Below are 23,807 nucleotides of genomic sequence, written 5' to 3' on the forward strand. Positions count from 1 at the left end.
CACAGTAAATCCTTACGTTCATGATCAAATCATTGACTGGCCTCTATTTACTGCACCATGCTGTAACCAAAAGACAAAACATTGAATGAAATTTCTGGGGTGTTGCAGGTTGCCCAAGAAGACCAGAAGACCTTCACAGATCTAGTAAGGATGCTGGTGGGTCATTGTGCTTCTGATGTTGAAAAGGTGAGAACCATATTCCGCTGGATCACCGTCAAGAACCTCAATTCCATCACCTTTGATGATTCTGCCCACGGTGACACCCCTATGGGACTCCTGCGAGGTATCAAGTATGGCACTGAGTCATATCATGTGCTCTTCAAGCGGTTGTGCAGGTGAGGTTCTGAGCTTTGTACCTTGCAGTGGCCACTGGCCAGCTTGAACGAGCATTGCAACCATCATATGGCCAACTTGTGGGGAAAACACGTAACTTTAAAATAATTTCTACATTTTCTTCTAACACATTAAGTTATTATAAAAGTTAAGTGATTACTCGAAACTATTATTGTCATCATCAGCAGCAGCACTGTCATCAGTCTCCACAGTTCTAGATCAAGACGAGTGTATCTTGTAATTTTTCCTTCTCATCTATACCAGCTACATGTCAATCCTAGGCCTCCTCAGCAAGATTCATCATCTCTCCATCTAATTCTTTGTCTGGCTTGTCTTCTCTTACCATCACTAGTTGATATATTGATACTACTATATTCATCCCCCTATTTTCTGTTCTATGGATGGAATGTTTTGTCCATATTTTTTTTTCAAGATGTCTTTAACTTTGACCAGTTCCTTGATCCATGCAATTCTCTTCTCTCTGTAAAAGATACTATCACCAAGGCTTAAATATCACAAGTTATAATAATGGTATTCACAAAAGGCAGCTGAACATGACATTATTTTTTTGACATTAGTCCAATGTACAAACCCCTCAATTTCCTCAGCTATGCGGGACTCCACTGTGTTGTCATCAAGGGCTACAGCAAGTCTGCCGGGTACCAACCAGGCGTCAGATTTGAGGACAACAGGTTCCGCAACTCATGGAATGCTGTGTATGTGGCAGGAGCATGGCGCTTCGTTCAGTGCAATTGGGGTGCTCGCCACCTGGTTAATGCCAAGGAGGTGCCCAAGCCAGGAGGAAAGAGCAAGAGTGATAGTCTGAGGTGAGTTCCAAAAAAAGATTGTCCTGACCTAAACTTCTGTGATCCCCTGATGCTAAATATTTTCACTCCCTTGTTGTCCCTGTTGTCTCCTTTGCTAGTGACTATTTTTCGTTTGTGCACCACAGTTCCTCCAGGACTGCTGACACAGCTTCACTGATTTTATTAGACTTTCCTTACTTTCTTCATCTTTCCTATTAAGTTCATAACTGTCCTCCCTTAATCATGTATTCTATCTTTGATAAGAAATATATGATCCTTATACTGTACATATTTCCAACGTGCATTTATCTCTCACCCTTACTAACTTTTGCCTTGTAGTACTATTCTTCTAAACATTTTTCTTTTGAAAGAAAGCATTGATCAGATACAATACAAGCTGCATGGACTCCCTTTGCTTACCATGCTTTTGACATAACGTCCTTGCTGGGACACCTTTGTGAGACCTAGGGACCATTAATGTAGGCATCACCTTAGTAGAGCAATGCTGAAGTAAACAGACAAACTACTTCTGTCCCTCATGAAGCCCACTCTTTCTATTGCTTTTATGCGGTGTGCCTCATTCAATGTGGTGTCCACTAGATGACAGGCAAGAGGAGCTGCAGTCATTTCAAGATTTTGTTACAAAGTGACAAATCAAATGTGATTCTTTAGCCTCTTCATGTTATCTTTTGGATACCATTTCATCTAACAAACACATTTGTGTGGTAATACCTAGTTGCTTAAGCCCTTGTAGTTCGTGATGGTGTTTGGGCCTGTGTGCTCTCGCTACTCCTGCTCCCACCACCACTAGCATTCCAGCACTGCCACCATTAGCAACTCCATCACCACAATCACCACCACTAACTCTGCTTTCTTATATAACAGGGACTCAGGCCGTGCAGGAAGCAGGAGCAATAACCTAAGGTCTGTAGCCATCAGTTCTTCTGCTAAGTCATGTCTTTGTTCTTCCTCACACTTTTTTCTTCCTTTTTTCCTCCTTTTCCAGCCACTTACTTTGCATTCTAAGTGTTTCTTTTCTTTAATATCTTCTTATTTTGATTCAATTTATAATTTTGATTCTTCTCAACTTTCCTGTTTTTTTTATTTTTTTCTGTTCTTCTTTTACTGTTTCTTATTCTCACTTAATTTTCTGTATTTCCGGTCTTACTTTTTTTATGTTTTTCCATTTCTCAATTCTTGTTTCCTTCTCACTTCTTCCTCATAATCATAGAGTCAAATTCTGATGCTGTACTTTGCATGGTTCTTATGAGAAGATAGCTTTCCTTGATACCAAAATTTCTTATTCTGTAGACATGTCTTGCTTTAATATTCTGTCATCCAATAAAAATGGCATTGTATGTTGTGTTTCAATATAGTAAGAATGAAGCTTCAGTCTAATATTATATGTATGTACAGTATTACAGGACAGACAGGCTACAGGTGAGACAAATTCAGGAAAAGTGGTTAATTTTCTGCAATAAATGATATCTCCAATACCTTAGTATATTGGAAAATGAATAACAAAAATATCAAAACATATTTTCCATTTACCTGGTTTTATTTAAACTTTAGACTTAAGTCACCAAATCAAAGAGAATGCTAATAACATTACACCCAAGTTCAAGAAGACATTGTTTGGGGAACTAAGAGTGGCAGAAGAAATGATAGCCTGGAAGCATTAAGAGTGCACAGGCATGTAGAATAATGATCCATAACTTACCTCTTCTCTCCAGGTATGAATACGATGATCACTACTTCCTCACTGACCCCAAAGAGTTCATCTATGAGTTCTTCCCACTGCAGTCTGAGTGGCAGTTGCTCAAAGCACCCATCAGTCTGCATGAGTTTGAAGAGTTACCTTTTGTACGGTCTCTTTTCTTTCGTTATGGTCTCTACTTCCCTGATGAGCACACCAAAGCAGTCATGTATACTGACTCCACAGGTGAGTTTAACCCTTTAGCCCCAGGGTACTGTCACAAGTGTGCATATCATATCTGGAGTTTGCAGGCATATGAAATTTCAAATACAGTCAACTCTGGATTAACATGAGTTTGAATAACGTGATTTTGATTTAAGGCGACAATATTTAAGGAAATACGATTGAATAGCACAATTTATTCACGATTTATTCAATTTAATGGGTTAACTTGACTCAGTGACATCATGCACATACACACTGCTTCTGGTGAGAACCGCAGAGTGAAACGAGTGGAGCAACTTTTGGCCAAGAAATGCTATCCACGAACATATAGGGAGACATTGTTGCCATAGTAATAAAGTTACTAGCAGGTTGCCAGTAAAACCACCTCCCTAGGAGGTGTTACTGTCTCATATATACATTTATATTCACAAAACAACATTTCTATTAGCTTTTTACAAGTTTCACCATGCCACACTTGCATGCCATAGTATATAGAAGACAAGGTGAAAACGCAGTAAAACAATCCACTCACAGTGTGGGTTAGCTCCAGACTGAGGAGTGAGGACTTAGGGCTGCGAGAAGTAACAGCTACAAGCGTTTCTGAACTATCACTTACTGCCACAGGGTCAAGATGATCCTCATGGCATGTTCATATATGAATACAAAGACTTGATAATCATTATAGCAAGCAATAGAGAGGCAGAAATGCACATATTGTAGTAAAAACTACACACAAGCTAAAGAGTCACAAGAAGAAGAAGCAGCTGCCAATTGCCACTTCTTTTGACCCCCTTTAGTTCATGAGTAGTTTTCACCACAATATTTGAGTTTCTAGCCCTCGATCGCCAGCTATAATTGATATCATCTTTGTATCCATATACAATCATGCCATGAGGATCACCTTGACTCCATAGCACTGAGTGATAGTTCAGAAACGCTCAGCTGTTCCATCACAGTCCTGAGTCCTCACTCCTCAGTTTGGAGCTAACCTGCACCATGAGTGGATTGTTTTTCTTCATTTTTTTCTTGTATCTTATACTATGGCATCCATGCGTCCCTCACAGGAAAGTGATTCCAAGATATCATGGAAGATTGTAACCATTGAAAAGAAGTTGGAAGTGTCAGATCGCGATGCTAAGGGAGAAGACCTCGGTGATTATCCATGTGATGGGACTGAGGGAGAGCACATTGGGTACCATTAGAGCTAATAAAATCAGAACATGTGCTTTTATTGTTTCTGTGGCCCAGTGATGTATTGATATTTTTTAAGGTTTGAGTAACAAAATCTCAAAAATAGGCAGACTTTCCCAGTGGCCAAGAACATAATCCCCTTATTACTATTCTCTGGGAGAATTGTTTGAATAACGCATTTTTAATAATGCGCTGTCTGCAGGAACATAACCCTCACATTAATTGAGAGTTGACTGTACTATTGCTGTTTCTAGCAAATAATAGAGTAGCATCATATATGAAGATATGCACAATAAAATTTATGTATTTTTCACACCATTAAACATCTCTGAAATAAGAAACTTTCTTCATAATTAAATAATTCAGACAATATCCATTCATATGATTTTATTCTTCCGTGGTGGCCAGCCAAGGAAATCTTTAGTCTTTAAAGACAAGATCCTCCTCCTTAAAGGAGTGAGGAAGTAAATCCTCCTTGAAGAGAAAGCTTTCAAGTAGTAGAATTTCAGCCCTGCATATACCTATCCTTAAGGATATCAACCAATCATGGAGACGTTACACTAGAAAATCTCTCTCTCTCTCTCTCTCTCTCTCTCTCTCTCTCTCTCTCTCTCTCTCTCTCTCTCTCTCTCTCTCTCTCTCTCTCTCTCTCTCTCTCTCTCTCTCTCTCTCTCTCTCTCTCTCTCTCATTAATATATATATATATATATATATATATATATATATATATATATATATATATATATATATATATATATATATATATATATATATATATATATATATATACATACATACATACATACATATATACAGGCAACCCCCGCTTAACGAAGGTTCACACAACAAAATTTCGCCACAACGAAGGTTTCATTTTACTACCATCTGCTCGTTTAATGAACACCAAACTCGCTTTAACGAAGTTTTGTCCAGGTAATTTTTTCCAAGTTTGAAAGCACCTTCGTATCATGCAAGTTGACAGGCTTTTGAATACACTAGCGCCTCTCGTTGACAACACGCGCACCACTCACTCCCCCTTGTTCAAAACAATAATAGCGTCAGCAGCAGCTCGTCTTCCCTCACTCAACTTACCACCAAAACGCCCTGCAATGTCGCCTAGCATTGCTAAGAAGACCAGGAAGTCTCTTACTCTCGAAGTGAAGCTGGATATTATTCACAGACACGAGAGAGGAGAGAAAACTAATAGCATTGCTCGCCACCATCTTGACTCCATCTACTGTCTCTACTATTTTCAAGTCAGCAGACTCTATTAAGAAGGCTGGTGAGACCGTATCTTCCTTGCAAGCTAAAAGAACCACCTGAACTCGTGACTCTACAATGGATAAAATGGAAAGCCTTGTGGAAATGTGGTACATAAGTTTTGTATGTGATACAATGATGCGCCCTTTGTTTACATTCCACAGGTTGCCAGTTAGTGTCTTTCCTGTTTTACTCTCCCTCCCTTTATAAGTTTAAGATCATTAACATTATAAAGTTATGTACATACATACATTAGTGTACATTATAATGACTTAAATTAAACTGCCTAAATGTTTAACTTCATAATTTTTACTTTCGTTAAACCTTTCACTGTACTATGATGCACTCTCGCTTTGTTTACTCTCAATGGAAGTTCAAGTCATAATCGGTTTGCTTAACGAAGTTTCGCTTAACGAAGGTTTTTCTAGGAATGTAATCCCTTCGTTAAGCGGGGGTTGCCTGTATTATATATATATATATATATATATATATATATATATATATATATATATATATATATATATATATATATATATATATATATATATATATATATACATATATATATATATATATATATATATATATATATATATATATATATATATATATATATATATATATATATATATATTTATTTATTTATTCATTTATTTATCTGTCTATTATTCATTTTTTTATATATTATTTATTTATTTATTTGTTTTTTATTTTTTTTATTTATTTTTTCTTATTCAAATATGGTTTTTACACCAACACATCAAGTAGATTAGTGGACAACTTAATAGTCTCACAAAGCATTAAATACTTGCAACTTATTTTCCTCTTACAGGTGCTGCTACCATCAGGATTGGGATGCCTAGCCACATGCAATCTTCCCTCATCTTCCACTACAATCTCAAACTCTATGATTCTGACAAGGACCAATATGACTCTGTCTCCCTCAAACGATTTGTTATGCAGGTAAGTTGTATGTATGTCATAAAAACAGTATGTAGTCTTAGAAATTACCAGAGAATAAATATGTGCTGGAAAGCAGGGACCATCTTATAAATCTAATTCATTTTTTTTTTCTTTTCTTTTTTTTTTTTTTTTTTTTTTTCTAGAAATAGTATTTGCATGTTGAAAAGAAAGTTTAATCATACTTTGAATTCAGACTTAATATAGTAAGATGTAGGTCAAAGAAAGATGATTTATTCCTTATCAGTGTAATATATAATGACAAATATTTCTTCTGTCACAGTCTGTTGTGGGCCAGCTGGTGGCTTTCCGGGTGCACGCACCATGTTCTGGAGCTCTCCTGCTCGACATTTTTGCCAATGCTGTCACTCCAAGGGAATACCTTACTGGGGAACCCATGAAATTCAAGAGTGTATGTAAATTTAAGATAGTTTGTGAGGACCTGCAGACAGTGATGGTGCCACTGCCTGATTGTGCCTCAGGAGAGTGGGGTCCTGCCAAGGCTACCAGGCTTTTTGGGCTGGAACCTGTCACTCACCATGATGCTTTGGTATTTGCTGGTCGAGACCTGGAACTGCAATTCCGCATGACACGGCCACTCACAGACTTTATGGCAACATTGCACAAGAATGGATCAGAGGAGAAGCGGCTCAGCAAGTATGTGAGTCATCGTGTGCACGATGACTTAGTGACCTTCACACTTAGCTTCCCTGAGGAAGGTCAGTATGGCATGGACATTTACACACGTGAGGTGGCCAGTATGGACACCACCAACCCAACCGAGAAACACCTCCTGACGCATTGTTGCAAGTACCTCATCAATTCCTCCAAACGAAACTAGTGCCTCCCCACTCTAACCTGCCTCTTCTTCCTGTCAGCTGGTCCATCCCACATTGGGCCACAGCAGGCATGTGATGTCCCTGAAGGTGCCTTACTACTCTCTTAAATGTGTCTCAAACTTTATTTTTGAATCATTTAAATACTTTAAAGATTGTATTGACTAGATACTAAGTTTATAGAAATATATATGTTGTAAATATGCTACTACAGAAATGATAACATTATATAAATAAGAATGTTATTAGTTACCATGTCATGGAAACAGAAAAATGTACGCTTCTATGTGCTCCAAGATGACACTCCACTTTTATAAATACAGTAGCTTTATATCTGACACTTGTTATATGGTTTTGATATTTTGACATAATTCCTTTATGAGCTCAGCTCATTATTCAGTGGGGGCAGAGATTCTGACTTGTCTGTACACACACACACACCACACACACACACACACACACACACACACACACACACACACACACACACACACACACACACACACACACACACACACACACACACACACATCATCATCATCATCATCATCATCATCATCATCATCATCATCATCATCATCACCACATCCCATCACACCATATGATATTATCATTATTAATGCCATCATCATTGCCACCATCATCACTACCACATTCATTATAACTATCATCAGTACAATCACTGATGCCTTATATAGATACATACAAACACACACACACACACACACACACTTATAAAAGAAAAATTGGATAAGTGTAGAAATGGAGACGGGGCCACACGAGCATAAACCGCAGGCCCTGTAAAATTACAACTAAGTAAGTACACACACACACACACACACACACACACACACACACACACACACACACACACACACACACACCCGGTAGCTCAGTGGTTAGAGCGCTGGCTTCACAAGCCAGAGGACCGGGGTTCGATTCCCCAGCCGTGTGGAGATATTTGGGTGTGTCTCCTCTCACGTGTAGCCCCTGTTCACCTAGCAGTGAGTAGGTGCGGGATGTAAATCGAGGAGTTGTGACCTTGTTGTCCCAGTGTGTGGTGTGTGCCTGGTCTCAGGCCTATCCGAAGATCAGAAATAATGAGCTCTGAGCTCGTTCCATAGGGTAACGTCTGGCTGTCTCGTCAGAGACCGCAGCAGATCATACAGTGAAACACACACACACAAACACACACACACACACACACACACACACACACACACACACACACACACACACACACACAGACACATACACACACACACACACACACACACACACACACAGATGTATACTATCATTACCATCACAACAATCATCACTACCATAAAACACACATCAGGGGGAAGGAACAGGTTCTCACTGACTATAGGACAAAATGGTATGGGATGACATTTTCGTTCTGGAAGTTCTGAGACGTTCCTCAAACAAAATAGCTTTTTTCTCACTGCCTACAAAACAACAGCTTTGCCAATAGGCGAGTTGATAACTTTGTAATATTCTGTACAGAGACAAGCCAGTTTAGTCCCACTAGGGCCCTATCCTTAGTGCTCTTTTTTTTGTCCAGATGAAAGGATCTTAGTCTTCCACGGTACTGGCCATGCATAAATTTACATCCAGAATGCACATGTTTTCAGGATCTGGTTGTGATAATGAAGGAGGAAAGAAAAACTTACATTACTCATCAATTACAACATATGCTACAAACCTCCTGAAATTCAAGGGTTGTGACAGTTGGTGTTCAAAGCACCATTCTTCTGCTTCTATCATAATATACAAGTATTAACTTTTCTTGGTGAAAGTGTTATCCGGGTCCCGTTCCATTAAGCTCTGCCTCCACCTTCTGAGTGGCATGGATGTGTGCATCTCCTTCAAGATAGAAAGGTGCTTGTTTCCTTTTCTTCCCAATGAGTATCTTGAAAGGTATCACTTTAGTGTAATTCAGTTTCTATATATGGAAGAAAAGCAAACTATACAGCTGTGAACATCCTGAGATCACCACATACCTCAAAATTAAAAGAAGTAGCCTAATAAGTTAAGCTACTCAGAGAGCATGCCTCGAGAAAGACCTGCTCAGCTCACATCATACAGAGTCTGGGGGGGGCACGGAAGCACCACCATCCTGCTCGCCAAGCCTGAAGACCAGGCTGCTGCACGCCATGAGTCCTGCAGCACATACCTGGTGACAGCTCTGGTGATGCTGACAGCCAGCCCAAGGCACTGCAGGAAGGCTTGGTTGCACACTTCCTCACGCATATCTTCCCACATGCATTTCTTTTCGTACAAATTAATATATGAAAGTGTTAATATATTAATAGAATGAATATATCTTTCTTCCGATCACTGCCAGTATGTGGTGATCACTGTAACATATTATTGCTGGTTTGATAATAAAGATCATGCACTTTTATCACAATTGTTTTATCAAGACCACAAAAATGTCACAAAAAGCTCATCAGGATCCAGTATCCCTGAGCAGAAACTCTTGAACCCAATTATGTTTAGTTTTTTAGAATTTTTTTAAATCATAAAATAACTTAATTGGTCAGAATGAAAAATTCAAACATGATTGACACAAGGAGACCTAAATGGATACCCCTTGAAAGGAAGAGAGATGAGAATGAGAAGTACCATCATGGAGGCCAGGGCTATGGAGTAAGGGTTTACAGTCATCTAGTAGAGACAAGAGCTATTCAGATCATACAGACCTCAAGTTAGATGATCCTCTAGGCAGATCAGAGTCCAAATAGACCTCAAAGCACTCAAGACACTTGATACCCCAATCACCTGGTTCTAAAATAACTCTAGAGTCAAAGGTCCAGACTACAAGCTTTATGAAGGCAGAATGTGGATCAGCATAGAACAATATAGTGTTTGCCAACCCATCAACTACTTAGTCAATCACATCCATCCATAGGGAGGCGGTGGCATAGTGGATAAGGTGGTGAGTGTGGGATCGGGCAGATGTCCACACGTAGGTTCGAATCCCACCACGTACAGCCTTAAAACACTTTGCCATTTGTCGAGTGGTTTAAAGTTACCTACATGTCACCATGATACCCAGGTTCTAGGTGGTTACACTCAAGATGAGCTTGGGCGGTGATATGGGCCCTAATATGGGTACCACTATAAATAAAATTGCCAGCGCCACTAATGGGCGGAAGCTGAACAGCGCTTCCCATACACTCTTCAAGTGTGCCTACAGGCGCTATAGGCCTTACCGTAAAAAAAAAAAAAAAAAATACACTCAACCACTCACATCCACCTACTGACTGCCATAATACTATACATCTATCCACTATCTCACACTTATCCACCTACCTATCTGTATAAGCCCACCTATCCAGCAACCCACAATTACATCCACACATCCAGCCACTGTACACTAACTATAAACCTACCTGTCCACTTATCCACCTGTCTCCAACCCACCCACCTCCATTATCCCATCCACACATACTAAACCATCCACCATATAATCCAAACAATTACCTACCCATACACGATCAGAAACACCCATTAATGCATCCATCCATCCATCCACCAACCTACTCATTCATTCATACTTATCCACACAACCACTTACTTACTCATCTACTCACATAGACTGAAACCACCATCCAGACCTCATCCACACATTCCAACACCCATCGCTCACACTGTCAGTCAATAATCTATCAATCTATCTATCTATCCAGGTATCTAAATGTCCATCCATGCTTGAACTCACCTAAACACCCATTCACTCACCCATCAATCTTAACCATCCACATAACAATTCACCCAATTTCCCATTCACACATATACTCACCCTACACATCTACATATTATCTCCAAAGTAAGAGCATCTCATAACCAGGCTATGAGAGATTTTACCATGCCACTCAGGTAGGTAAGTATTTCTTTATTGGCCTGTGGCTGCATGCTCAAACAAAAGAACCAATCACCATGACTAATTTTGCTCTTATGCAACAGATGTGACACACACACACACACACACACACACAGACGTGAAAGGCAGTGTGATGACGGAATGCAGTGAGCCAGATGGGAAAAAACTGAAAGACTTGGTCATTGAGTTGGTGCAGGCAATGAGTGAAATGAAACAGGAAATTAGTAAAATAAAACAGGAAACAAATGAGATGGAAGTGGAAGAGTGAGATAGACAGAGATGTGAAGAGTATGGGACTGAATGAATGGAGGAATGGGATGGAACGAAAGACTACTCTGGAATGGTACAAGGTGAAAGAGGCCCCGATGTATGAGAAGTGGTATGATGGAAGCCTGGGTGGTGATCTTCTCTTCAGAGCTAGGGCACAGTGTATGGATGTAAATGCAAGGAACTACAGGTGGTCTCAGTCCCGCAGCAAAGTGTGCCAGATATGTGACTCGGGAGAAGACGAGATGGTGTAGCTTGATGATGGAGGCTGTGAAGGAGTATCTGGAAAGAATGTGGCGAGCGAGGTGTAGGGACCATTAACGAAGAGAAATGCTACTTTTTTTTTTTTTTTTTTTTTTTTTTTTTTTTCCTCTACAGGAGCAGCCGATCCAAAGGCCTGATCACTCTGGAGCAATCCCGAGCCACTTGTAGCATTAAGATCAAGATCAAGATCGAGCATCATCTCGATCAAGATTGAATGTTGTTGTCAACGGCGAGGAAAGGTAAACCCAGGACCTTCCTACAGAAAACAAATCAGCTCAACTGCATATAGCTTGAGCACCTCACCACTGCATACCGCACCTTTGGGGCACTAGATGCTGTGACACACAGCCTGCACGGCCCCAACAAACCCCCAAGAAGAAGAAGAAGAGGAAAGGCAATATTCGGAGTGTATTAACATTCTTCTTGGAAACTTCTAAAAGAATAAAACTTACTGTTACAATGGATGAGTCCCGTGTGACGTGTGTGTTCAAGAAGAGGAGCATCAGGCCTCCAGGTGGCATGCGGAAGAGGGCTGCTGACAGTGACAATAGTGAGTGGCTGTGGTTCTTTTGCATACATTATTTTCTGACCTCTTGTTGGTGTCACTGGCCATTAAAAGATAGCGTTTTGCTTACACTGACAATGCAAAATGGCAGGAAAAGTTTCCTGGTTATGGTACCAAGGGGACGTCCACAGAACTCATGGCTGCGGCAAGTCGATGCCTCTTGGTGGGAGTTACTTGGCATGGGAAGGGTGCCTGCACGGTGACTAGCGAGGCGTGACCGCCTAGAGTGGCGCTACAGGTTAGGGGAGGCGACGCGCCCCCCGGCGTATGCTCGACATGATTGATCGATTGTGCCCTGTCACTAAAAGATGCCTTATTGTAATCGATAACTGTAACCTCTTACATTGTCAGGCTCCCTTGGAGGGAATCTTGCATTAGCTAGTTCATTAGTCACATAAACAACAAATATGACAGCTTTTACTGGAGAGGTATGTAAGTTTATATTGGAAAGTGGCCAAATGGAATAGAAGGTGGCATTTAACAAAAATCAAGCATTGTATCTCTCACTAAGTTCAGATAAAATTGGTATATTTGCAGTTTCTCCCAGCCATGGAACCTCTGGTGTGATTTTTCTTTTTTTCTGGTGAGAAATGTAGTAAATTGATTGATGGTGTACATCATTTTTGTCACAAATTAATATTTGGCATTCTCTTGATGTAGATGTCCCTCCTGCTCTCCTTGATTCCCAGCTCCCCCTTTGCAGCTCCTCCACCCAGTGATTTGACATCACTATATGAAGACACGCTTGGTCAACAAGGGAGAGGGAGAGAAGAGTGATAATAAAGGATGTGGGGATTAAAACAGGATAGAAATAAAAAATGGAGAATAAGTGGAGAAAGTGGAAATAAAACAGTATAGACAGGAATAACTCAAGAGATAGAAAAATGGATAACGAATAGCTTCTTTTATCTCCCTAAGTTGTAGTTACTCTCATTCTTCCCTCTTTCCCCCCCTTATTTGTTATCCTCTTTCCCTATTTATTACCCCTTTTCTTTCTATCTGCTTTTTTATGACTATATCCTCCTATCCCCTTATTCATTACCATATTTTTATTACCATTTCCTCCTATTCCCTTATTCATTATCATCCTCATTACCATTTCCTCCTGTTCCCTTATTCATTATCTTTATCCATTGTCCATTATCCATTTTCTTTCTATCCCCTGTTTTATTATAATTTCCTCCTATTTCCTTATTCATTATCATTTTCATTCCCCTTTCCTCCTGTTCCACTATTCATTATCCAATTTTCTTTCTATCACTTGTATTATTCCTTTGCTATTCTTATTTATCCTGTTTTATTTCCATTTCCCCCATTTATTATCAATTTTTCTTTCTATCTCCTGTTTTAATCCCCACTTTCTCTATTTATTCTCTCTCTCTGTCTCTCTCTCTCTCTCTCTCTCTCTCTCTCTCTCTCTCTCTCTCTCTCTCTCTCTCTCTCTCTCTCTCTCTCTCTCTCTCTCTCTCTCTGTCTCCCTCTCTCCCTCCCTCTCTCCCTCCCTCTCTCCCTCCCTCCCTTGTTGACCAATAACGGGGCTTCTTACATGTGACGTCAAATCAGTTTGTATGGAAATTATCCCTCCCTGCTAACCAAGGTGGGCTCCTGGAGGCTGTATGCTTGCATTGGTTTTTTTGCTTCCACCTTTAAAGGATTATGTGATTTGATATTAGCTATAGACACCCTTTCTTTATTATTTTTAGAAATTCAGTTCTCTTTCCCTTTTGACTATGACATTACGAGATACAGAAAATGACCTTGGTATATGATTTCACCATCATCCTTTACTAGAAGTGGATAAAGAGGTATAGAAAAACATTTGTGAGCCAAAAACTTATTCTAAAGTAAAAGGAAATGTGTTTATGTTGTTCTGATGAAATATAGATGTTTATTCATTTTAAGTAAGATGTTGCTGCTGCTTCAGAAGTTTACATATGTATCACACTAGTTTTTTTTTATTTTTATTTATTTATTTTTGATGTCTTAGTGATCAAAATTTATGTATTTGAATATCACCTTGAAATTTTTAGGTAGTGAGGATGAGACAAAAGTTGTCAAGAAGGGTAAAAAGAGAGACTCAGCTAACCCTCTCATTCAGCGTAGTAAGAACAGAGGAAGAGCCAAAGAAGAAGACCACAGCTCCAGTGAGGACAGTGAGGATGACTTGAGGTAAATGCTCTTTCACTACTTTTACTCCTCTGCTGCTTAATTTATTTAAGTAGATTCTTAACTTATGTTGGGATTACTTTCCAAATAAGCAGTTGCATGCTGAATTGCTTCAGTCAATATTTCTTTAATGGTATGCTTCCTTAATAAGATCCATTAAAGACATGACCATGATAGAAGGGCCTCCAATTTTCCTTACCCAGACTCTCTCTTTTTACTGTTTATCTTGGGCTTGTTTATAAATTGTCAGGTCAATAGTGTATGGAGTTCTTTCCTCCTTTACAGATGTGCATATAAGTCTAGGCGCACTGAGGATAGGGAGGGACCCAGAGACATGGGTGCAACATCTACCATCCAGTTTGAGACAGAAAAGGACCGAGATGCTCAGGCAGTATTTGAGAGATCATTGCAAATCAACAAGGTCAGCATATACATTTCAGCATGACCATATTTTCCAGGTGTTGTGTGGAGTTGGTGTATTTCTTTTCATGGCCTCATTTTAAATTATATTTACATTAAAACATTCTTTACTAGATATGACTAACATTTTTTATATGATATTTGGTTTGGTTAATTTTGGGTTATTCACCTTGAACAGGAGACCAGAGGGAAAGAGGATGACAAGGTGTACCGTGGCATGAATAACTATGCTCACTTCTTTGAGAAAAAAGATACAGCCCAGGGCAATGCAGCTAGTGGAGGTGTGCGCAAGGGTCCAATGAGGGCACCAGACAACCTGCGTGCAACTGTCAGGTGGGATTATCAACCAGACCTCTGCAAGGACTATAAGGAGACTGGTTTCTGTGGCTTTGGAGGTGAGTCATGGTTCTGGAGGCTCTGTGAACTTTTTGAGGTAATAATGTTCATGCGTCAGTATTTGATGGTTAGATGGTTAGTATCATTCTTTAGTCACCAGTCTGTATAGTGAAGTGCAATAGTAATTAGAACTCAGTGAGATGTAAAATAAACAATACACTTTTAGCATAGGTTAAACCGACCAATAACACTTATCATCATAGTCTAAAGTACTAGTGCCATAGTTGTGATTGACTTGAAGAAAATTATCCAGTGCAGAATGTGGCAAATTATGTATTCTGTAGTTTAGCAGTGGTCTTCAATTAACGGTGCTATACATTCTGAATGTCTACTGAGAATTTGGCTCTTACACTGTAATCAATTAATTGTTGAATTTCTTACCTTAAAGCATTTTCAATTGTGGTCAAATTTCATCTTAGATAAGTAGGAGGATGAACATTTGTAATGGTACAGTATAGTTAGAATTGGCTGAGGTGACACTGAACAGTGATATGAATAGTTCCTCAATAGGCATGAATAAATTACATGCTTCATAAGTATTATTGTAAGCAGTAGCAGACTAGACCACAGACAATTCTCTTAAGGAATTGCATTGTCTCCATTTAATTGCTCCATGTTACTTGTAAGTATATTTTGTAGTATAATTCAAGTAGAGGTGTGGTAGAATGTGGCCCATTTTGCTGTTCTTTAATAAGCCTTACACTAATATAAAACTAAATATCCTACTTATTCATTATTCTCTGGTGATAGTTGATATGCTAATTATTTTTATCTATTTATTTATTTTTTTACAGACAGTTGCAAGTTCCTGCATGATCGCACAGACTACAAGCTGGGATGGCAACTTGAGATGGAGTCAAGCAAGGGAGGTGATGATTCTGATGAAAACTGGGAAATTCCAAGTGATGATGAACATCTCCCTTTCAAATGCTTTATCTGCAGACAGTCCTTTGAAGATCCTATTGTTACTAAGTGTAAACACTACTTTTGTGAGAAGTGTGCCCTAGATAACTTTAAGAAGACTAGAAGATGTTTTGTGTGTTCTGAGGATACTGGAGGAATTTTCCTTCCTGCTACAGATTTAAGGACAAGGCTGAAAAATGGGAATCTTGATGATAGTGACTGAGAACTGAAGTTAAAATTAGTGATTTTGTTGACATAATGCATTTCATGCATCTAAAATTTTTGACTCATATTTTTGTAAAACTCAAAAGTGGACTGGAGCTAGACACAGTATTGGTGTTCATGAATAGGAAGATTGTAGTTTATAAGTAAAAGCTGCTATTTATGTAGAAAATTAAAAGCGTGAAATTAATCAGGTAATGGTGAATTTCATCACCCACTGTAGTTTCACATGGATGACCATACAATAGGTACTAAAGGATGGCCATACAGTGGAACATAAGAACTAACTACTGTTTTTCATGGCTCATAAGATGCATCTTTTCTAAAAAAAAAATCTCAGGAAATGAGCCTGTGTCCTATGAGGCCAAGGTTCAACATTGAGGCAGTGGTTGGTGGTAAGTCTATGGCAATGGAGGCTCTAAAATCAAACTCCAAACATCTTCACACGTTTAAATAAAGTGGTGATTGGTAATACACAACAAAACAACTCTATGATGATACCTGATTTCAACTATCTTTCATGACAACAATACATAATAGCTCATACTTACAGGTAATTCACATAGAATGATACCAGTCAGGAAGAATTTGCCTGAGTGACCATGCATCACGCATTACATGTACCAAAACAAAGACACGGTCGGTTATGCGTGTGCTGAACCCGGTGACACGAGCAAACTTCACTGCCATTACTCCTTGAGGTAAGACACACTATCATACAATTAAAATTGCACCTTTCTATTAACATTCTTATCTTGCATACATGTAAAAGAACATATAAAAAGGAAGAAAAATCTCTCACTGTCACTGCTGATGCTATGTGGCAGGTATGTACATGTTTACATCTCACAACAGGATTGGTATGTAGGTTACTAGCAAATATTAGTTTTTTAATGCAAATTATTGGGATCTAATAATAATCTAAATGCATGTGAGACTCTTCAAGTGTGAGATGAAATCTTTCACTTCATATTCAGAGGTTAGATCCTTTTTTTTTTTTTTTTTTTTTTTTTTTTTTTTTTCAGAACTGGGTGCATCTTATGAGCCATCAAATATGGTAATTCAGTGAATGTGCTGGAGGATGGGAAAGTGAGACAATTGAATCTACAATGGTTTGTATAAGCAAGAGCATATTGAGATTCCTTAGGGAAAATTCCTGGCACCAACCCTTAGAATAGTAGTACACACTATACTGAGAGTAAATGGTCTCCTCAGGAGAATACCAAGATGCTCTAGAAACTAAACTGATTGTCACAAGTCACACACTTCTTCCCTATTACCATTCAGTGATCATTAACCATCATTCTTCAGCTGCTTCCTAGAGCATTACCATCCATTACTTCATGTATCACCCATCACCCACTGTCATCAGTCATATTATGAATTGTTGATTCCAGGAATTACTGAGGAAGATTGAGTAGGGGCCAAGTTTTAGCTGATGTACAGGGTGGGGCAAATGAAATGCCCGAGTTTTGATAGGCTATTAGGAAAAGTAAAACAATACTTACAGAATTATTTGTTGTTTTATTTGAATCAGTATACAATGCCATTTGTGTGATCACTTTTTGAAGATGGCATCAGGAAGATGGTGGCCATCTGTAGCGATGCACTGTTGAAGGCGATGTCTGAAGTTTTCGGCTGCTCTTCGGCACATCTCAAGGGGTATTGCAGCGATTTCCTCCCGAATTCGTATCTTCAATTCTTCCAAATTGTGTGGCCGACTTCTGAACACTTTCTCCTTGAGATATCCCCACAAGAAAAAGTCGCAAATGCTCAAATCAGGTGAGCGTGGGTGCCACTCGACATCACCCCTCTGAGAGACCAGGCGTGCCGGGAACATCTGTCGCAATTTGACCATTGCAACTTGAGCAGTGTAGGCTGTTGCTCCATCTTGTTGGAACCAGATGTCTCCCAGATTTGTTTCCACACTTAACTGCTCAAGTTGCAATGGTCAAATAGCGACATGTTCCCGGCACGCCTCGTCTCTCGGAGGGGTGATGTCGAGTGGCCCCCACGCTCACCTTTGAGCATTTGTGACTTTTTCCTGTGGGGATATCTCAAGGAGAAAGTGTTCAGAAGTCGGCCACACAATTTGGAAGAATTGAAGATAGGAATTCGGGAGGAAATCGCTGCAATACCCCTTGAGATATGCCGAAGAGCAGCCGAAAACTTCAGACATCGCCTTCAACAGTGCATCGCTACAGATGGCCACCATTTTCCTGATGCCATCTTCAAAAAGTGATCACACAAATGGCATTGTATACTGATTCAAATAAAACAACAAATAATTCTGTAAGTATTGTTTTACTTTTCCTAATAGCCTATTAAAACTCGGGCATTTGATTTGCCCCACCCTGTATCAGAATGAACAAGTTCACAAGTAACATTTACTGAACAATCATGCCAACAGTTTATCCTTCAGCATCAGTATTATCATTTTTATACTTTACCAGTGTTGCTGCACCATAGCATTAAATGATGTTTTTTGTATAAATAATAAATTTAACATAGTACACTTTCAATACCTATTACAACCTCTCCGTATGGATTTATCATAAGATTTTTTATATGTCATTATTATGTAATATTATTTGGTATTGCTTTATTTATTTTTTTCTTACAGATGCTTCTCCATCATTGATTTCCTTAGCATTATAAAATCAATTCTTTGTTCTCATTTTCATAAAACCAGTTATTAGATTTAAAAAAGTTTTTGCAAAGCTGCAAGTAATAGCTTACATATGTACATTGTTTTTTTCTCTGCTATCCCCATGCTCCATGTTTCAGCATCATACAGTAAAGTGGGCACCAGTATTTCCTCATATAACCGTTTTACACTCATAGTCAGCATCTTATGTTTAAAAATCTCTCAGTCAATTAAGTGTTGTAAGAGCATTGAGTTGATGAGCAGAGCAGTGTTTTAAAATGATTTTGACATGGAAAGAATGGAAAATAGAAAATTAGTGTAGAAAATAATGAGGTTAAAGTGTTTGATGCATAGTTAAGAGGAAAGCCTTGCCAAGATTGGATGATATGTGTAAAAAGGGCACTGAATTGAATGAAAGAGGAATGACTGCAGCAAGTAATGGTGATTGTGTGACAAAAGCTGAATGCAGAGCAATAGTGGTGGGTGCATGAAAGTAATGTAGTTTAGCTTAATTGATTTTTGGGATAGGATGTTGGTTAACTTTGCAGGATCCTTTCATGTATGAACTTGGTTTGGGTGTGGAGCACTCTATAGGAAGTACCTTGCATCTGCCGTGGTCAGAATTGGTGGAGAATAGGTGGTGGAATAGGGAACGGTTTCATTATGAAACATTTGAAACACTTTATTGTTCTTGTTAGTAAGGCAATATTTAAGAAATGATTATTAACTATATTGTCTATAACAGCAAAAAGCCCATTTAAAAAAGCTTTACCAAGCTTTCAAAGCAAAAGAAAAGTATCTTATATAATTTAAGGATATAAAACAAAATTCTACTATAGTATACAAAAGAAATATATAATTAAAATGTTATTAATAATAATAGTGAAAACAGACATTGGCAGTGCTGCACACTGGTAATATTGCATTTCCTACAAGATGTGGTGTTGGACTGAAGGTGGCTGGTCTGGCCAGGATTGGCCCAGACCTGGGCAAATCAGTGGAGAATCTGAGCTGACACACAAGGATGATGAGAGCCACTTGTCCTCACTCCGCCTTGGGTCCACTCCTGATAAGAAGGTAGCCACCAACCCACCGTCTGCAGTCATTCCATCCTGGTTCTGCCCCAGTTGAGAAGCAAGCTGCAGTCTGCACTCAGTTTCAGGTCCAGCTAGCATCCGAGGCAAGAGAGAGTTGGTGCTGTCGTGTCTGTCAGTGTCTGTACAACTAACACCTGACATCGCTTGCCATCACCCCGCCTGTTGCCACTCCCTGCCATCCTAGTTGTCTCACTGTGTCCACTGCTGTTACATGTTATGTAGTCATGCTCAGTACTGTGGAAGTTGTTCTTTGTACCAGTAAAGTAAGAACTTGTGCCCTACCTCTCATACCCTGCCTCTCTGTGTCTAAGTCATTGCATGGTGTAGCTGGTAAGTGCCAAGGTGCTTGATTGTGCTGCCTCATCTCTGCATAGCCAATGGACCCATGCCTCATCATCCGAGGTGAGTTACCGCCTTCGTCCCATTTCTTTTGGTTGGCCGCTGTGGTGAGTGGTTGAGTTCCTGGTCAGTGGTTATGGTGGAGATTGTGAGGACAAGAGGGCAGTTGTAACAATAAATGAAAATTACAATATCAATAATAACAATCATATTATTACTAATAATGGTAATGATAACAATTATAGTAAAAATAATGATAATCATAATGAAGGGGAATGGATAAATCATTATATGCTCTCAAGCATAGATATATATGAATATACATAATAGGCTATATATAGCCAGTTGTGCGATTCCTAATTTACTTCTGGGGAATAGTATGGTGTTCCACACGACTACGCTTTTCCGCTAAGATAGTGTGAATGATGTGTGTATGTAGATGTTTGTCTGGGTTAGACCATGTGGTATTAAACGCCTGATACTTTAATAGGTTGCTGAATCATATTCCATTGAGATTTAATATTTATCTGTATTTGGTTTGAGTTATTTGTAAGTCTGCCTAGCTCAGGTTAAGTTATCACTAACATTAATCCAGTGACACTGAAAGAAAACTTGTTTTTCTTCGCAAAAGTAAATAGATGTACTGTACTTATTGATTGTTCGTAATATCTGGTTTTGAGATTATCTCGTTCACAAAGAACTGGGATTAGTTTGCATAACTGTTGATTAAGGTTTCAAAACCTTGAAAAGTTGAAACACTTGATGAAAAGGATCGAGCCGGCGAATCTTGAGGCTTTCATAATGTACAATTGTGTTTTCTCAGACTTTTTTTCGGAGTGCAATCACAACGATTTGATCTGAACCATTAATGTTGACTGTGTAGCCTGAAAATGAATATACAATGGAAGTACATAAAATCAAACATATAAATGATCAATGTTCCGAAGCTTCAATGAATCGGATTGACGTGTGTCATGTTTGGTGTAGGTTTGACTGTGTTTCGGATCCGTCCCGAAGTGGTTTTGCCGGCAGCACTTCATCTGCGTCCCTTGGAAAAAACAAAAAAAAAAAAAACACGCGACAGACAGCACATTCCCAGGCCTATTGCAGCGTTATTATTAATTTGCGGCAAGTAGTGTACTTATTGCAAATGTTGTTAATAGTAGGAACAACAACCTAAGTGTGGCCAAAATCATCTAGAGTTTATTGTACGAAACTAATAGAACCAAGATTATGGAGCTGATATCCTAACCAGAGCAAGCAAGTTCAGTTGTTATTATGTGCGTATATAGCACATCATCAGTAGTCTTATAATCTATTATTCATTGAAAATTTGAACCTCCGAGTACCTCCGCGGGTAGGTAGTTCCACACTGGACATAATTTATTATAATTCTGCACTTCCATCCTTTAAAGTGTACTGCAAATTTCACGTTTCTTTTGGTAGTATCGTGCATTTTTCTCCATTTGTTGTGTTAACCATAGACTTTAGCAGTACTCAATCTCACCACTTTTGGGTTTTGGATCAAGTTATGTACCCGATTTTTGCCATATATCACTTCTACAGTGATCTACAGTGTAAAATCAATTCAGTTTTTATTCAAAAGACATCCTATTTAGATAGATATATTATTCAGTAAAAAAAAAAAAAAAATATGTTAGCCCTAAAATAATTATTTTTCTTATGTATTAGTGAGAGCGAGCCCTAGATTTCATGAGAAATTATAGAAAACTATCAAACAAAATTCGTGGGATAAAAAAAAAAAAAAATACCGGAAACTCGTGACGGTCCTTCATTACGTAACATAACAAATACTTATATGTATATATATATATATATATATATATATATATATATATATATATATATATATATATATATATATATATATATATATATATATTCAGTCCAATAAAATAAGGAAGTCTTGCCCACAGAATCTTATGTAGCTATAGTGGACTTGGAAAGCCTCAGCTCTGAAGATGTTCATCTGTATGAGTGTTTTGTACTTGTTACAGTGACCAGACACCATCACCATGTTTCATACTATTAATTCTTACATAAGTTATAACACACCACATTGAAGTTACATTCTCTCCAGGAACTCCTTTACAGCTTCAATCATCCTCTTTATTCGTCTCTCCACACAGTCCCAGCAGCAACGCCCTTCATTACTTTTTCTTTCTTCTCCACCCTGGTATTTCCCAGTTCTCTCAGTACCGCTTGCACCATCTCATTCCAGTTGTCTCTGGCATATTTCACACACTCCAGCATCACATTGCTACACCGTCTCGTCTTCTCTCATGTCACACACGCTGTGCTGATGGACTCAAGACCATCTATTACTTGCATTTACATCCGTACACCGTGCTCTAGGTCGAAAGAGATCACCACCCAAGCTTCCCGCTACCATTTTTCATTTTCTCTCTATACCACACCGAAGTACTCCATCTTCGGTTCTATCTTACTCTTCAGTTCACTCAGTCTCATAAATTTCACTATTTTGTCTATCTCACTTTTCCACTTCCTTACCCCTCTTTATTTCTAACAATCATACTCCTGTCACTTTAATTAAACATACCCTCCCCCCTTCTCAAATCGCGGAAACATCCAAACCACTCTTCACTGCCATCCTGATATTTCTTAATTCCTCCACCTGCTTTTCCTAATGTTCCACAGAAATACCCTCCTAATTATTCTTGTATCATGCATTAGCTCTAACCTAGCCTTGAATCTTAACGTTGCCTTTACATGCCTCTCTCTGATGGCATGTGTCTCTTCTCAACGTCTCTAGCTATTGCTGCATACCCTGGTACATTAAGTGCCATTCTAGTTACTCTAGTTCATTGTCATTCCATGCAATCGCATCCATATCATATATAATACTCGGAACAACTACGTACGTCGTACGGTCTTCCAAACTCGTACTTGCTCGTTCTCATCCTTGCTACACTTCCTAATTTCATAGTCCACCTTCCCACAGGTTCACCATACTTGTTTTCAGAGCTGGGAGCGACTTTAGTTTTTTCAGGTGCTACTTTGATTTTGTGACTTTGTCCCCGGATCTACAGGTACAACTTCGACAGTACGTCTTGCGACCTTGCCACTGCGACTTTTTTCCCTGTGTGACTCAGCTAAATTGCAAAGTAAACTTTAGCATGATAACTGAAATTTGCTTTTATAAGGCAGAGAAACATTATATATATATATATATATATATATATATATATATATATATATATATATATATATATATATATATATTATTCCAAGTCGTGGCAAAAGTCGTTCGAAAATTGGCGATGCGACTTTCCTTAGTTCG

General features: G+C 38.8%; 2 protein-coding genes across 4 annotated transcripts in view; both read left to right on the forward strand.

The window, feature by feature from the left end:
* LOC123504987 (hillarin-like) overlaps positions 1 to 7,838 on the forward strand; it is a 44,590-nt gene extending 36,752 nt beyond the window's left edge. For 2 of the 3 annotated variants that reach the window (XM_045255975.1, XM_045255976.1), the window contains exons 8-13: positions 109 to 335; positions 942 to 1,160; positions 2,025 to 2,063; positions 2,873 to 3,081; positions 6,344 to 6,474; positions 6,755 to 7,838. In XM_045255975.1, the coding sequence (XP_045111910.1) occupies positions 109 to 335; positions 942 to 1,160; positions 2,025 to 2,063; positions 2,873 to 3,081; positions 6,344 to 6,474; positions 6,755 to 7,312 (1,383 nt within the window). In that variant the 3' untranslated portion in view covers positions 7,313 to 7,838. The remainder of the gene's footprint in view (positions 1 to 108; positions 336 to 941; positions 1,161 to 2,024; positions 2,064 to 2,872; positions 3,082 to 6,343; positions 6,475 to 6,754) is intronic. The other variant, XM_045255977.1, reaches the window with a different exon arrangement.
* Positions 7,839 to 11,576: 3,738 nt separating this feature from the next.
* LOC123504989 (E3 ubiquitin-protein ligase RNF113A-like) lies at positions 11,577 to 16,592 on the forward strand. The gene is made up of 5 exons (XM_045255979.1): positions 11,577 to 12,280; positions 14,326 to 14,464; positions 14,747 to 14,882; positions 15,060 to 15,276; positions 16,072 to 16,592. Exons 1-5 carry the CDS (start codon positions 12,190 to 12,192, stop codon positions 16,401 to 16,403), a joined length of 915 nt encoding a protein of 304 aa, XP_045111914.1. The 5' UTR covers positions 11,577 to 12,189; the 3' UTR covers positions 16,404 to 16,592.
* The last annotated feature ends 7,215 nt before the right edge of the window (positions 16,593 to 23,807 follow it).

Source organism: Portunus trituberculatus, chromosome 17, assembly GCF_017591435.1.
Source record: "Portunus trituberculatus isolate SZX2019 chromosome 17, ASM1759143v1, whole genome shotgun sequence".
Taxonomy (NCBI): Eukaryota; Metazoa; Arthropoda; class Malacostraca; order Decapoda; family Portunidae; genus Portunus; species Portunus trituberculatus.